The sequence below is a fragment of the Leuciscus leuciscus genome (assembly GCF_965113295.1).
Source record: "Leuciscus leuciscus genome assembly, chromosome: 1".
Taxonomy (NCBI): Eukaryota; Metazoa; Chordata; class Actinopteri; order Cypriniformes; family Leuciscidae; genus Leuciscus; species Leuciscus leuciscus.
Window position 1 is genome coordinate 34,336,231 of NC_138725.1, and position 17,416 is coordinate 34,353,646.

General features: G+C 35.8%; 1 protein-coding gene and 1 long non-coding RNA gene across 2 annotated transcripts in view; both read right to left on the reverse strand.

The window, feature by feature from the left end:
- Window positions 1–17,416, reverse strand: part of LOC309478300 — a 175,395-nt gene that overhangs the window by 82,221 nt on the left and 75,758 nt on the right. The gene's annotated exons all lie outside the window — the stretch shown is intronic.
- The window catches only part of LOC309477335 (sterile alpha motif domain-containing protein 9-like), a 112,260-nt gene continuing 94,960 nt past the window's right edge, over window positions 117–17,416 (reverse strand). The window contains 3 exon segments of the mRNA XM_082140551.1: window positions 117–6,359; window positions 6,361–6,564; window positions 6,880–6,922. Coding sequence (XP_081996677.1) covers window positions 1,962–6,359; window positions 6,361–6,564; window positions 6,880–6,903 — 4,626 coding nt within the window. The 5' untranslated portion in view covers window positions 6,904–6,922 and the 3' untranslated portion in view covers window positions 117–1,961.

The following is a 17,416-nucleotide window of genomic DNA, read 5'->3' on the forward strand; positions in this document are numbered from 1 at the left end:
AAAAGGTGGAGGCCAAATGGCCTTGCCCCTAAAATTACATAATTCCCACCCTGGTGTGGACACATATGTACACTGAGGAGTGTTAATTTAACACTGGGGATTTTGCTGTGTAGAAGACAGACGGGTTGCTCACGTCACATCTACGTCGTCAAGCTCGGTTTGAGTCTGCGTGTCAGGAACGGAAGTCCTAAAAAATGGGCTTCACTTGTCTCAATTGAGTTCCAATGAGATGACTCTGTCCACTTCTTATACTGTCTATGGGGACAACACATGTTGTGTCAAATTTAACACACAACCTGTGTCAATTCTTAACACATCTCTGTGTTTATAAGGACTACACATTTTGTATTACCTTTAACACAACTAATGTGTTATTCCTCTTACACAGAAGTGTGTTGAAACCTTTTACACACTAATGTGTTATAGTTACACAACTTGTGTCAGATATGTGTCACATATGTGACTGTAGTCGGTGTGTATTTGCCAGAGTTACTTCCTGTGTTTTTACAACTGAGTGTTTGGATGAACACTGAAACGTATTGTTAACTTGTGTTTATGGAGTCCAGTGACGTTTAATAAAGAGTTTGTTTGAACATTTGGATGGTTTAGACATCATGAATACACATAGACAAGCTCTTATTGAGAATTAACTGAGTTTTAGATGTTGATGTTTCATTGAATGTTTTTTTGAAGTCACCAGAATCGTGATTAATGGCTCCTTTATTTGAGCTCTTGACCCTTTACTCTTCTTTTAGTTTTTCTCTGGCTGCTTTAACTGTATTTTAATAAAATACATTTGTTATGGTGGGAGAAAATATGATCAGATGTTTCTTGATGATCTCATATTCAACAAGTGCTGATCTGATCAAGCTTATGAGTATATGGATGGTGCGCATTCAATTGCACAATCTTGTGATACTACATCATGCTATCCAGCAGTGCATGATAAAAAAATGTTTTCTGAAAATGTTAATCAGCAGCAGAAACAAGTCAGACACAGAGATCAAGAATCAGCACATGAATCTCAACAATGGTGACAAACGAAAAGCTTCATGCCGCAATGCATGCTGGGAGTCATGGATGAGATTTGTACTATGGTGGCACCCAGCATGCATTGTGGCATGAAGCTTTTCGTTTGTCACCATTGTTGAGATTCATGTGCTGATTCTTGATGTCTTTTTGATACCATAGTCTGTAAAATTCTGTACGAAGTGTGTATCTAAAAATTAATTTTAAGCTAATTGCAATATGCTAATCTTTTTAAAAATCATCTTTTATATATTACACTTATCTTTCAAATATTAAATTCTTGCTGAGCTGAACAATCTTACATGTCCATGATGATAATGTTCTCATCTGAGCATATTTTTCCCATAATTATTTCTGCTGTTTTAAAAGTGTTAAAATACAGATACATTTACAGCAATCAAGGACAACTAAAGTTAATGAGTCAAGGGGTCAAGACCCCAAATAAAGCTGACACTAATCACGATTCTGGTGACTTTAAATGAAACATTCAATGAATCGTCAACACCAAAACCTGTTAATTCTCAATAAGAGCTTCTGTAGAGTCTGATTAATCTGGTTATTAATAACAAGTGAAAGCAGCATTTGAAAAAGACATTGAAAAAGAGGCATGATGTGATTGGCTGCAAAAAAACACCCGTTAATCTTTAAGTTTTCATGAATTAAGATTTAATTTATTTATTTGAATGTATTGTTTAATATATTTTTGAGCATTTTATGGGATACCATATAAAATAGGCCTATTTTTTTTCATAAACACAAACTCTCCTCCACCCAGTGCTATTCTATCCAGAGTTACATTTTAACACACATTGTGTGTTAAATATCAACACGTGTCAAAATATCATCAACACATAATGTGTGTTGTTTTTTAACAATTCTCTTTTTAGAGTGTATCCAGAGTTACATTTTAACACACATTGAGTGTTAAAAATCTACACAACATGTGTCAAAATGCCATCAACACATGCTGTGTGTTGTTTTTTAACACATCTCTTTTTAGAGTGTATGATATTGTCAGAATTTGGCCTTTTTCTACAGCAAGGGATAACAGTGTAGGTAAAGCCAACTCTGTTTCTGACACAAAGTATGTCAATTGCAACTGGTCCATTTATTGAGAATCCGATGAAGAATGTCACTTTTGTGCCAGATTCTTTACGTAACTGGCTTCTGAACATTGGATAAACCTTAACATTCACATCTTCAACCCTGATCAAATTGTCAAAGATTTGACCAGAAAATCGGTGAAGCTTCTCACTGACACTGTCTCTCACTTTCTTACACATTCCTTCATCATCCCATTGAATTGAGATGTTCTGCTTTGATCCTAAACAGCTGTTGATATCCCTCTGGGAAATCAGACCACTGTGCTTCCCTAGGTAAAAATGGACGGCTGCTCTCTTTCCATTAGAGAAAGGTTTCAGCTCTGCTGAGTATGACTCCTTCATTTTTAACACAATGTTTGGTAATTCTCTGTTCTTTTCTTTCCATAACAACAAAACTGTGATGTAGTGCAATGGCAGCTCACTGGAGGGTGTGGGGCAATTGATTATTTCATAGAGTAATTTATGAAGGTCTCGGCCAGGCTTGATGTACTTAGATTTAGGTTTGATGTTGGCCAGAATTACATTGGCATAGAAAAATCTGACAATGTCCATGTTGTCTTTTTCATTTTGTGAGTTCTTCAGAATGAAATTATACTGCTGGATGATCTCTTCAAGAGTTGATGCAGAGTCTTCCTCATACAAATATTGTAGAAGTCCTGTATAGGAATCACCCTTGTTCCTCTCCAGACATTCACGCGTCTGCTCAATTTTAACCGTGTGGTTTATGTGCTCATTCTTGACCAGCTCACTCCAATTTATTTTACAAAAGAGGTCAGTGTACTGTTGAAAGTACTTGCGAACCATGTCCATTGTCAGCTTGTAATGTTTTTCTTTCCCATCAAAAAGAGGGATTAAGTTGACAAAAAAACTGTCAAGAAAAACAAAATGCTGCTTCATTGTGTTTTTTAGTTGAAGAAGAAAGCTCATGTGTTTCTGCAATGCATCACAATATTGCTTGAGATCAGGTTTCTCTCTTGACAAATCCTCAGTGGTAATTTTACCCAACAAGACTTGAGTAAGGCAATTGTTGTTGGGAGTGAAATCTGAGTTTAGTGGTGTCTTTTGCAGTATTTCTATGACTGTAGCTGTGGTTTGAAGTTCACCGAGATGGCCAGCAGTGTTGTAAGTATTATAATCCTTTTGTCTTTCCAGACGATTATTGGCCTCGTTGTTTGCAATTTGTTGTGTTTCTTTGCAAGCTTCTGCTGCAGACTCAGCCAATATAAGATACCTATCAAGACTGTCTGGCTTAATGGGATCATCGTCGTCTTCATCAAAAGCATGCTTGAGCTCACACACAAGTACCTCTGATACTGTGTCACATATGTAGGAGTCCTCCTTTGAAAGGTCTTTGGCCTTCGTTGCCCAGACCATGGCCTTTTTAAAATCTTGTTTTTTGATGTAGTACCTGGCGAGGAGCTGGAATATTACTGCATCCTTTCTGAGGCACTTTGCTGCATTGAGGAGAACAATTTCTTCCATCCCTGGAGTCTCTTTCATTATATCCTGGATAAGAGGTGAAAAAAGTGAGTCTTCATCATTGGCTAAATATTGCTTCTTCACCAATATATTGTGAACATCCTGCATTAATTTTTGTTTCCCCAGAGCGTACTCATAAAACAAGTCTGTTGTGAGCAGAAGGTTAGTGATTTGTGCCTTTGTCACTCCATGAGAAGTCGACAGCTCTTCCGAACAGTGTTGAGCTATACTTGAGTGAATCACTCTCACACCCTCAAAGGTAATGTTGGAATAGGCTGTGCATCTTGTTAAAAGAGTTGAAAATTCCTTAAATCCATCTTCAACTTCAACGTTTGGTTTTGTTTGCAGACCAAGGAACTCTTCACATGTAGAGACAGACAGCAATGCATTATTGCAGTAGGTACCCAGGAGGACAAGAACTGCAAAAAGCTGAGAATGTTTGTCTTGGAAGTTGAAGCCCTTCAGGGTATTTTTCACAACGCCCTGAATGTAGTCAAAGGAAAAGTTGGTCAGATTCATGAATCCATAAAATGTTTCAGTGTTTGTATCTTTTCTCTCAAACTCCTTTAGCTTTTTTTCAAACTGTTTCTGTTCCTTCTCAGATAGATCTTTTCCAATGAAAACTGCATTGTCAATTCCTTCAGTTTGTTCACGAGATTCAACTTTCATGCAGTTGATAATTATGACTTGAGGAGAATTTGAACAAATATTTTGCTTCTGATATTCCTCTTCAATTTGATGTTGGAGTGTTTCTACTTTGTCTTGGAAGTCATCAATCATGAGCAAAACAGGAAGTCGTGTAAGTTTCTCTTTTGTCTCATATGTTAGTAGCTGCACAACCTGTTCGGCTACGGCAGTATAATCATGTGTTGTTTCCTTCAGCACTGCACAACGGTATTCATCCTTCAGTGTCCATAAGACATGCATGGCTAACGTAGTGCCACCACAGCCTGGAAGATGAAAGATTTTGAAAAACTCACAAGCTCTCTTCCGGCTGCGTATGTCTGGAATAATAGTTTTGACGATGTAGTCTAATTTGTCACGTTTGATGACTGACATTGATCCGGGCTGTTCTGAGAAGTAGAAGTTCCACCAAGACACCTTTCCTCCCCTGTAAAATGTCTCGTCATGATGTTCTTTGTCCTCATTTCCTCCTTCACACTGGTTCACACAAAGAACACTCAGCATATCTAAGGATTCCTCAGTTTTCTGTGAGAGTACAACATTACTGCCACCACCACAAGGCAGAAACCAGCTTGATTTGCGATTCTCTGACCACAGACTGAGCACGGTGCCATTGACCTCAGCAAAACTTAGCTCATAAATGCATCTTGTAGAGATGTCAGCTTTATATCGGCCCTTAATTAGTTCCTTCCAGTAGGTGTATGATGTTTCATTGTCACTGATGCATAAGATTTGGTTTCCTCCATTAAGCTCTTGTAAAAACATACTGAATGTCTCAAGCAAAGGGTCGTTGGCGTCGCTCACCTGACTTAACAGCAGGAATATGGTGAGAAGTTTCTTGCGATGCACCACATCTTTTCTACACAGGAAAGAAACAACATCACGCACTGAAGATCCCTTCTCAGTCAACCAGTTGTCAACATCAGAGGGGTTTTCCCCATTACTGCCTCCATTACAGAATACCCAGCTTGTGTTTTTGGTCAGCTTTAACTTGTTTAAAATGTCTTCAACTGCACCGGTAACTTTATACTGAGCTGGTAAATGAACATTAAACATTTTTCTCTCTTCAAGTAGCTTATTCAGGCCCCTCTCAGCAGATTCTGGATCGAAATCCAGAACAGCCACTAGATCCATGTGATGAAGGAAATCCAGGTTTTCCAGCTGAACAGGATGAGACTTGTTAGCCACCAAAATGTATGATGTGAAGTGTGACTTGTCTAAAGACTGGGTCCCTCCTGTTATCATCTCACACAGTTTAGAGCCTTGCACACTTTTTTTGACAACAGAGAGATGCTTTTCTTCAGCGTCCTTCCTCAACTGGGACAATCGTTGCATGTTTTCAATATGTTTCTTATACTCCTTTGTGGATTTAATAAGATTATCAATTGTGCTGCTGTTTCTTATAAAAAAAGACTTGCCATCTTTCTGCTGCTTGTCTGCACCGGTAGGCTGTTGCATCTCATCTTTTTCTGCATCTGCATCTATATTTTTATCAACATTATAAGTGTTAAAGTAAAATTCTTCACAGACTATGGAGGACGGCTCTATGTCTACCTCAATAACATATTTTCCTGCAGATGTCATGTCAGCTTTGAGAACTTCAACAAATCGAGGAGGTTTAATGCAGCTCTTTGCTATTTCAACCAGCTTTTCCAATTTGAAATGTTTTTCAATTGCACGTTTCTGTTTTATATCAAAATCATCTGTTTTCTGCATGCTTACACCCAGAATTTGTCCATGTGGTTTGTCTGCCACTCCAAAATGAATAGTGCCATTTGTACGGGTGTTCATACAAGCTGCTGCAAATCGAATCACCTCATATGTGTATTTTCTCATTCTATTCTCCTCCGTTGTGTTGATGAAGGCTTTGAATTCATGGCATGGTTGTATGAGGTCTATAGCGCCCGTTTCAGTTACGTCTAGAATGCTGTTTTCTCTGTACCTGTGAGCAGCATTAAATCTATTGAAAGGGTAAGGCTTCAAGCTATAAGACTGAGTCGTCACATCATTCTGCTGCTGAGGCTTTTGTTTCAAAAGACTTATGTTGTGAATAATTATTTTTTTTAGCATTCAGTGATAGGCTTTGCATGCAAGAGAGATCAGCTTCCTCCAAGAGGAGAAGACCAGTTCCATTAATTCTCTCTTTGTACAAAATCTCTGCATCTTCTTTGTCCACTTTTATATCAAGCATCCATTGTCTCACATGGTCTTTATTCCAGTCATTGATGTCCACTGGAAGTTCAGATGAAACAGCCATCTCCTTATTATTCTGAAAGAAAATCAATATTAGCAAACAAGCATATTGTTTAAAAAATGTATAATTAGTAAGTTATTGGATAAAAGGTTGCAGACAGATAATAAATATTAACTATTACTCTGAATGCAGTCCAATCAGTAACTAGTTCTGACTCTAAGACTCATGGTTCAATAAATGTTACATATCCACAATGCTATATTTGATACAAATGATTGACTGATTATTTGTGAGTTACTGTAAATGTACTTTATGCAATAAACAAAATATTCAAGGAATGCTAATATGATGTAAATCAAAAATATGTTGACCTTTTAATGTGCTATTTACCTCTGAATTTCCTGAGGCTTCCATAATGTAATTAGAAACCCTTCTGGGAGAAAAAAAAACAACAAAAAAAAAAAAAAAAAAGCAATTAAACATGGCATCAAAACACATTGTGTAACAGGAGATTGGGAATGGTTGTAATACAGGGTCAGTTGTAGTAGTTGTAGTCATTGGTTTAAACACTTAGATATTAGTTAGAGGAATAAAATATATGTGACCACCAACCTCGTGAGTTGACAGAATACATTTTAAGAGTCTGTGTTAAAATATGAACAATTTTCGTGAATAAAAAATTTAGAAAAAGTACATAGCCTCGGATCTCTCACGGAGGAGCGGAAGCATAAAGGGGGAGCGACGACAGTGGAGTGCGAGAGAGGACAGGCCTGAACTTGTGTTGTGTTTTGTTTTATTGTGACAGCAATTGTCCGTGAGGGGCTGCTGTCTTTTACTTTCGTTTTGTATTTGTTTTATTTTTATCATTAAAATGTGTTTGAAATAGGGGTGGGCAGTATGACCAAAATTCTGTTTTCACGGTATGACTAATTTTATTTCACGGTAACGATATATTTCACAATATAGTTATTTATATCTGTAGTTATTCTCGAAACATCGACAAAAAGGGCTTTGTATAATAAATAAACTCAAATACTTTAGAAATTAAAAGTAGGCTACTTCACTTTGTTTGAATTTTCTTTTTCTTTTATTTGGTAAATGATTTCTTTGGTAAACTATTTTTAATAGCTAAATATAGTAAACAAAACACTCTCATCAACTTTTAGATGAACTGCCCCCAAATGATTGATATTAAATACAACTCACACAGCAAAAACTCCAGTGTTAAATGAACTCTCCTGGGAGTTTATATGGCTCCAGACTCAAGAGTGTTAAAGTGTTAAAATATGAGTGTTAAATTAACACTCAAGAGTGTTAAAGTTAATGAGATAATTAAGTGATTAATTGAGTGATGATTGACCATTATTGAAGACACCTGATGTTAACAAGCAGAATCACTGAAGGAGAAAATCTCATTTTTTAAGACACCGTTATGGTGATCAGTGTTTGCTTTAGTTGGGCTCTTGACCCTTAAATCATTAACTTTAGATTTTGTTTGGCTGTTGTATCTGAGTTATAATTGCCAGATGAACAAAGAGAAAAGTTTATCAGGTGGTGTTGGTTATGTTTTGACATAATCATAATTTGACCTGCAGCACAAATCTCATTTAGAGAGTTATGTCTGTCTTGTTGATTACAGCAGCCCTGTGATTCTACAGCAAATGATTATCAGCATTTTCAACATATTCAAAAATATTTCTTGAAAGTCGTTCTGATCAAAAGACAATTACCGAAAGTAATTTAATTTATTTAGACACACTGACATCAATAATCAGCCTGTGAATCTCAACAATGGTGACAATAATAAAGCATGTTGCAGTGCATTCTGGGTGCCACCAATCAAAACTCATTCATGGCTCCCATCATGCATTGCGGTATGAATAAATTATGAACTGAATTATCTTAGTAATTTCCTTTCCCTAATTGAATATTCTGTTTGTCACCATTGTTGAGATTCATACACTGATTATTGATGTCTGTGTGTGCCTAAAAGAAAGATTTTGTTTTATCAGAACAACTTTAAAAAAAACACTTAGATTATTTAGAAAATTCTGGATCTTATGATGTAGAATCACAGTGATGCTGTAATCAACAATATACATTTGAGTCAGAGATTAGACTCTAATTGAGTTTAGTGACTCAGATCAAATTATGATTATGTCAAAACATAACCGACACAACCTGATCAACTTTTCTCTTTGTTCATCTGGCAGTTATAACTCAGATACAACAGCCAAATAAAATCTAATGTTAACAGTTTAAGGGTCAAGAGCCAAACTAAAGCAAACACTAATCACCATAACGGTATCTTAAAAAAAAAAAAATTTCTCTTTCAGTGATTCTGCTTGTTAACATCAGGTGTCTTCAATAATGGTAAATCATCACTCAATGAATCACTTAATTATCTCATTAACTTTAACACTCTTGAGTGTTAATTTAACACTTGTATTTTAACACTTTAACACTCTTGAGTCTGGAGCCATATAAACTCCCAGGAGAGTTCATTTAACACTGGAGTTTTTGCTGTGCAGGTGCAATTCAACTTTAAATAAAGTGTGGCTGAATAATTTTTCAATCTCATGTTATTGCTTTACTTCATCAATCAGTTTATAATATCTGAATATTTTATATTGATCTATTCTATTCATAATAAATTAGTTACTTCCTTTTAATTTTGTAGGATATAGTAGATACCAGTTATGTTTAAATGTTTTCCCGGTACATTTTTGCCATGACTGCTTTCAAAGGGTTTGTTTTGTTATTTTTGTGATATCTGGCAACCCGTCACCTGGAGCTTTAATCAAGAGAGGTTCAGAAGTTTCAAGTTCATCAGGTTCATAAGTGACTAGGAGAACAGCAGTATGAAAACCGAACAGCAGCTACTGTTAGTGTTGACTAAGTGTAAATTATACACACCTTGTAACTGCGCCATTATTTTACATAGCTTGGTGAACACCATGGTGAACACCGACACACTGCGCTCTCTCTCAGTGCGTGTGCACGCGCGCGTCTTTTGCATCAGTAAAATGCGATCGGTTAATTTGAGTGACAAGTTGTAATCACGCATTAAATCGAAGCAAGATTTTATCAGCTGTTTCAGTGGCCAATTGTTTGGAGTTAGAAATATATAACTCGCGCTGCATATTAGTAATTTTGCCTCAGATACAGTATTATAGGCTACATTTGCTTTAACAAGCAGGTTGTTCATTACCACGGCAACCGCTCGCGTGTCATACTGAATGCGAGTTTCGTGTTTAAAAAGTAACTATACATAAGAGACGGGAAGATGCAGACAACTATACATTATTTAATCTGATAGTAACTTTGAACTAAATAAATAAAAAAAACGCTTCAGTGCGCCGACGCACTGGTGAAGCTTAACAGGTTAAGGTTATTTCTATTCGTTACAATTTCTATTCGTTGATATATGAACTGAACTGTTGTTGTCAAGTAGGCAAGGCAAGGCAAGGCAAGGCAAGTTTATTTATATAGCACATTTCATACACAATGGCAATTCAAAGTGCTTAGAAGAAATTAAAATAAGAAAAAGAAATAAGAATAATTAAAACAGTTTAGAAAAATTAAATAAAATACAGAACTTTTAAAAATAAAAAAATAATATTATTATAGATCTTTCCTTCAAAGGATTCCCTTAAGACTTAAATCTTTCCTTCTTTTAACCTTCAATCTTCTTACGACTTCCATCTATCAACTTTCCTTTAACTTTCTTTTCTCCCTCATTTACTCACACGTTCTTTTCACTTTCTTTAGCACTGCGTTCACATTCTTTCTCAGACGAAAACTTTAATATCGTAATTTAAATAAACCCACATTAATACACGTCACTTTCACATTATCACTTTCTTTTACCTTCTGAGTGGGCATTTACAGTTACGGGCTAAATGCCCTGCTGACATAGGAGAAATTAAAATAATTAAAAGAAATAAGAATAATTAAAACAGTTTAGAAAAATAAAATAAAATACAGTACAGTACAAACAGTCGGACGAACAGCGGCACAGTGCTCATTCAGTAAATGCATAGCTAAACAGAAGTGTTTTGAGTCTGGATTTGAATGTGACTACTGTAGGAGCACATCTGATCTCTTCTGGAAGCTGCTAAGCAAAATGATGTCCAAAACACGTCTTTTCAAAGTCTTTGTCACAAAAGTCGGACGTTGAAAAGACCTCCACTGAGTGAAGGTATGCACAGCAAAAACTCCAGTGTTAAATGAACTCTCCTGGGAGTTTATATGGCTCCAGACTCAAGAGTGTTAAAGTGTTAAAATATGAGTGTTAAATTAACACTGAAGAGTGTTAAAGTTAATGAGCTAATTAAGTGATTCATTGAGTGATGATTTACCATTATTGAAGACACCTGATGTTAACAAGCAGAATCACTGAAAGAGAATTTTTTTTTTTTTAAGATACCGTTATGGTGATTAGTGTTTGCTTTAGTTTGGCTCTTGACCCTTAAACTGTTAACATTAGATTTTATTTGGCTGTTGTATCTGAGTTATAACTGCCAGATGAACAAAGAGAAAAGTTGATCAGGTGGTGTCGGTTATGTTTTGACATAATCATAATTTGACCTGAGTCACTAAACTCAATTAGAGTCTAATCTCTGACTCATATGTATATTGTTGATTACAGCATCACTGTGATAATACAGTATAAGATCCAGAATTTTCTAAATAATCTAAATGTTTTTTTTTAAAGTTGTTCTGATAAAACAAAATCTTTCTTTTAGGCACACACAGACATCAATAATCAGTGTATGAATCTCAACAATGGTGACAAACAGAATATTCAATTAGGGAAAGGAAATTACTAAGACAATTCAGTTCATAATTTATTCATACCGCAATGCATGATGGGAGCCATGAATGAGTTTTGATTGGTGGCACCCAGAATGCACTGCAACATGCTTTATTATTGTCACCATTGTTGAGATTCACAGGCTGATTATTGATGTCAGTGTGTCTAAATAAATTAAATTACTTTCGGTAATTGTCTTTTGATCAGAACGACTTTCAAGAAATATTTTTGATTATGTTGAAAATGCTGATAATCATTTGCTGTAGAATCACAGGGCTGCTGTAATCAACAAGACAGACATAACTCTCTAAATGAGATTTGTGCTGCAGGTCAAATTATGATTATGTCAAAACATAACCAACACCACCTGATAAACTTTTCTCTTTGTTCATCTGGCATTTATAACTCAGATACAACAGCCAAACAAAATCTAAAGTTAATGATTTAAGGGTCAAGAGCCCAACTAAAGCAAACACTGATCACCATAACGGTGTCTTAAAAAATGAGATTTTCTCCTTCAGTGATTCTGCTTGTTAACATCAGGTGTCTTCAATAATGGTCAATCATCACTCAATTAATCACTTAATTATCTCATTAACTTTAACACTCTTGAGTGTTAATTTAACACTCATATTTTAACACTTTAACACTCTTGAGTCTGGAGCCATATAAACTCCCAGGAGAGTTCATTTAACACTGGAGTTTTTGCTGTGTGCGTTCACCTTGAGAACTTCATCTTTGTTTCCAAACGCAATAACTTCAGTTTTGTCTTTGTTTAACTGAAGAAAGTTTTGACACATCCAACTGTTGACTTCGTCAATGCATTGGCACAGGGAGTCAATGGGGCTGTAATCATTAGGCGATAGGGCTAAGTACAGCTGTGTGTCGTCTGCATAGCTGTGGTAAGCAATTTGGTTATTTCTGATTATTTGGCTCATTGGGAGCATATACAGGTTGAACAGGAGTGGTGCAAGAATTGAGTCTTGAGGGACTCCGCATGTCATGGATGTCCACTCAGACTTATGGTCTCCTATACTAACATAATAACCTCTCCCATCTAAGTATGACCTGAACCATTTTAGGACTATCCCAGAAAGCCCCACCCAGTTTTCCAGCCTGTCAAGAAGTATGTTATGATCGACAGTGTCAAATGCAGCACTGAGGTCGAGTAGTACCAGCACTGATAATTTTCCTGAATCAGTATTTAAGCGAATATCGTTTATTATCTTTATGAGCGCTGTCTCTGTGCTGTGGTGCGGTCGGAAACCAGATTGAAAATTGTCAAAGTATCCATTCGAGCTTAAGAATTTGTTCAGCTGATTGAAGACAACTTTTTCAATGATCTTGCATATGAAAGGAAGATTTGAGATCGGTCTATAGTTGCTTAATATGGTCTTATCCAGATTACTCTGGAGAGCAAAAAGTAAACTTCATGCTTTCTCCGTTGCGATCGTGCATGCGATGAGAGTGTTGAGGAATTATGCACTCCTCTAAACCAGTGGTTCCCAAACCTGTCCTGAAGGACCCCCAACACTGCATGTTTTCTTTGTCTCCCTAACCCAGCGGGAACCTTTACGTCAATTTAATATCAATATGACATCAACATTGATGTCAAAATTACATCATAAAATAGATCAAAAAATTAAAGTCATATTGACATCAAAGTGATGTCAATTCAAGATTTATTTGACATCAAGATGTCACGATGTTGATCCCAATAAACAGCCATCATTACCTGATCTCATTTTCTCATGACTTTTATAGCACCAACATTTGTGCTTTATAACACACAATTATAACAGCCAAAAAAAAGTTTAATTTAAAGAGTCAAGGGTCAAGAGCACAACTAAAGCAAACGCTAACCACCATCATGGTGACGTTAAAATACAAAATATGATTTCATTAAACCAGAAATTAAATAAAGTAAATCTGGTTAGTATGCATTTCACCTTTTTGTTTGGTTTATTCCAACCAAAATTCAACGACTGCCCAACGTTGGAGCTTGACATCAAACAAACATTGGATTTAGACTCAAACCGACTTTCATTTTCAACCAAAATCCAACGTCTGACCGATGTTGTAGTCTTTATCCTGTGCCTGCTGGGCATCTATTTGACATCAGGATGTCATGATGTTGATGTCATTTTAATGCTATTTTGATATCATTCAATATCTATGGCGCTCGCTTTGTGTCATTTCTTTCCTAACCAAGCTTAAAGACGTGTTAACGTGCGTGTGGAGAACGTCTACACGTCTGCACGTCTGAACGCAAAACGTGCCTTATAATTTAAAAATAGCGCACATGCTTTTATGCAGCTACTTGTTTGATGGATTAATAAATTACTAACTTACTAACGGTATTTTTATATGTACATTTCTGAAATGCATTTTCTGTAAAGCTGTTTTGAAACAATATTGTGAAAAGCGCTTTACAACTAAATTTGAATTGAACTGAATGGACTTGTCATATTTGAGACACTGTTCGAACAGTGTGGGCTAGAAGATTTGATAATTTAGCTATTAAAGCTATTATTAAATTAGATGAAGTAATTTTCAGCAGAGAAAATCACATTAATAGCTATTTAACATAGGCCTACCTTTTAACATTATCGAAGAATATTAAGAAAATACTATTTAGGTTTGGATACATAAAAAAAACGAATCTCAACAGTAAAAAGCTTTGAATGTATTTTGCAATATCAATTATGCACGAGCATGCATGGGAATAGGAAATAGGCTATAGGCTACAATAATAATAAAAAAAGCTCTATAGTAGAGTGGATGCATTACTTAATTATATTCTTAAATTCTATGTTATAAAAAATCGTTCTATGAACTTCTAGCAAGCTCATTTAAACCGAGTTGTAAATGCCGAAATGAACGGAGGCTAAATACATATTAAACTACTAAATATCATATAAAATTGGTATTTTTTTGTATTCTTGGCATGTTGGCAATTCATTTTCATTATATATATTTCATTATATTTCTGTTACTCAGAAGTGAAACATTATGTGAATTTAAAGTGGCTGCGTTATGACCAGCATGCAGACAATCAGTGTTGGGCAAGCTACTTGGAAAATGTAGTGAGCTAAGCTAACAGTTACTCTACATTAAATGAAGCTTCACTACACTGAAGCTACCACCCTGGAAAATGTAGCAAGCTAAGCTACAGGAAAATGGCAAAAGTAGTTCACTACATCTAAGCTATTTTTTAAAATTACATTTCAAATCAATGCTATCTCAGTGATCAATAAAACTGTAAGTCAAACAGATAGGCAAGTATATTGTTAAGTTCAATTGTTTATTCAACAACTGTTCCAAACCAATTTGGCAGCACAAACAAACAAACAAAAAACGTGATCCACATAATAACAAAACCAGGTGTCGAGAGTGTGTGTGTATTCATCTGTATGTGTACGTATGCATGTGCAGATCGTGCACATGTGTTTGCCTGCATGCACAATTTAGACTTGGGCACATTTGCAGGACTAACTGTAAGTTAATTTAAAACTCAACTCAGCTCAAACCACAAAATAATTAAAACCTGCTCCAAACAGTACATGGCAAAAAAACCCATCAGATTATGTGATAATGTTTGATACCAGCCAATCAAAAAGATTATAGAGATGCACCGATTACAATTTTCTAGGCCGATTCCGATTTTTCATTGAGTTTTGACCTGCCGATACAGTTTTTAGCCGATTACGATTTAATTTTTTTAACCACTTTACACTACAGCACACACAAATATTTATTTTCTATATATTTTTGTTTATAAAACACTATATAACTATATATATATATATATATATATATATATATATATATATTATAAAACACCACTTCTACCCAAACTGATTAATAAAAACAAGTTTAAATGGGTACATTTTCTATTTTTGAGTCTTTCTGATTTCTGACATAGTCTACTCTAGTTCTTGTTAAAACACACATGCAAATAATGTGCATTTTAGGTAGGCTACTTTTAGTGTGAAATCACATTTATTTTGTCCATCAAAAGTGTGCTTTCACTTTAATTGTGCGTGAGCTCAATGGTGAATGAAAAATAGACTCGGCGCCGAAACCCTCAGCTTCACTACTGCTCACGCGACGCTCCTGCTTGACGCTCACGCGCTGCTTCTTCTCGCGGTGTGAATGCACTCATTGAACATGCACGGCGAAAACAATTCGCGCTTGCGGTCTTAAACGGCCGTTATTCACAAGGTTTCCTACATGTGCGTTCCGTGTGCACGTGTGATGCTGATGTTGCGCGATGTTAATGATGCGGCGCCCGAGTTGAGCTTGTGTTTCAGAAAATGTAGCTTCAGCTTGAGTGGACGCTACCGCACTACTTGATCAACAAAAGAGCTTCGCTACTGAAAAGCTATTTGATTCAGAAAACAGCGACGCTACCACCACGCTATTGAGAAATGTAGTTAAGCTAGTAACGTCACTACTTGTAGCGACGCTACTGCCCAACACTGCAGACAATACCATAGAATAAAGCAGTCATACTCTGACCATTTAAGTCTATTATTCTGTTATTAAAAGATGCAACAAATGACATTACAAACTCTTCGTTTTGACATAAAAAAAATAAAAATAAAAATCATTCAGTCATACATTTAACTCATTATTTATCTTGTGTTAGTGGAATAACTTCCAAAGATGCATGCAGAAGCCCCATACAATACAAATCTGTAAGACATTTACACTATATCGAACATTGCTCCTTTCAGAAATTGTTAAGGCATTGAGCCCTTAATGTACAGGAATAAATGACCCAAGACTTACTGAAACTTCCTACAAGTATATCAAGGAGTGGACATGGCTAATGAGCAGATGAGTGTCCCTCTGCTGCCACCTACTGACTTTAGTGGTCATTTACTGCCATTTTTGTTTTAAGTGTTTGTTTTTCCTGCAGGTGAAAACAAGATGCATCCGTTTATGCCTTTTACTTTATTTATCAGGGCTGTCAATTGTTTTGCCTGAGTTGGGTGATATATATGTATGCTCTTAACATAGTAGCAAAAAAATGTGCAGTATGACTAGGCTAGATTTAATAGAGTGCTAGGCTTTATAAAAACTGTAGTGTAGCTCTATTAAATAGTATATTTATGTTAAACGATTTTAAATTGAATGGTTAATGACCTGTTCAGAATAAGTATAGCAGTAATCGGCAATCAGAAGTATGATAATTAATTTTAGTTTAAAATCCAATAAGTTTTAAAGTGGTTTCTGAATGGTTAATTAATACTAAATGCAGCATCTATGAATGAACTTGAGGCATGCAGACCGGCTGCTGCAGGGCTTTAACAAATCTTAAACAAACAAATAATTATATGAATTTTACTAGCCCATTTTATTTGTCTCTCATAAGATCATATACATGACAATATACTTTTATCTATCATTGGGATACCAAATGTATGTACTTAACAGACATTCAGCATTATAGAAATAAATAAATCCAATGTAGCCAAAAGTAAACTGCCAAAATAAGATTATCTATAATGTCTATAACAGTAGCCTAAATGTATGAGAAAATAAGGAAAATTATGCGGGCAGACGTACAGACGTTAAGACGTGCAGACGGGCAGATGTTAAGACGGGCAGACGTGCAGACGTTATCCACACGTTAACTTCTAACGTGACGCCGCCATCACGTCTGTAACGATCAACAGCTACACGTTATTGACGTGTCTACGTGACGTGATATTTGCGTGTACGTCTCCATATAAAACAAATGGAGACGTACACGCACGTATACACGTGTGTTATCTGTCGTGCTTGTATAGAGACAGGATGTGGTACACTTTGCATTTTGCACAAAAAGATGTCTTGTGTGCATGCAGGATGAAGCATAAACAACATGTGTCGTCAAACTGGGTTACACAGAGGAAATAAGTGGGTGGCGAAAATGAGAAGTTTATATATCTATCATCTTTTTACTCTTTTAATTCCTTTTATAACTGCTTTAATTTTCCTTGCTTTTATTTTAATTCCTTTCTGTGTAAAGCAGGTAAAAAAAAACAGTGAAATTTACGGTATGTTTTACGGGACTTAAATTTACGGGACAAAAAAAAAAAAAACACAATGTAAAAAAACCCT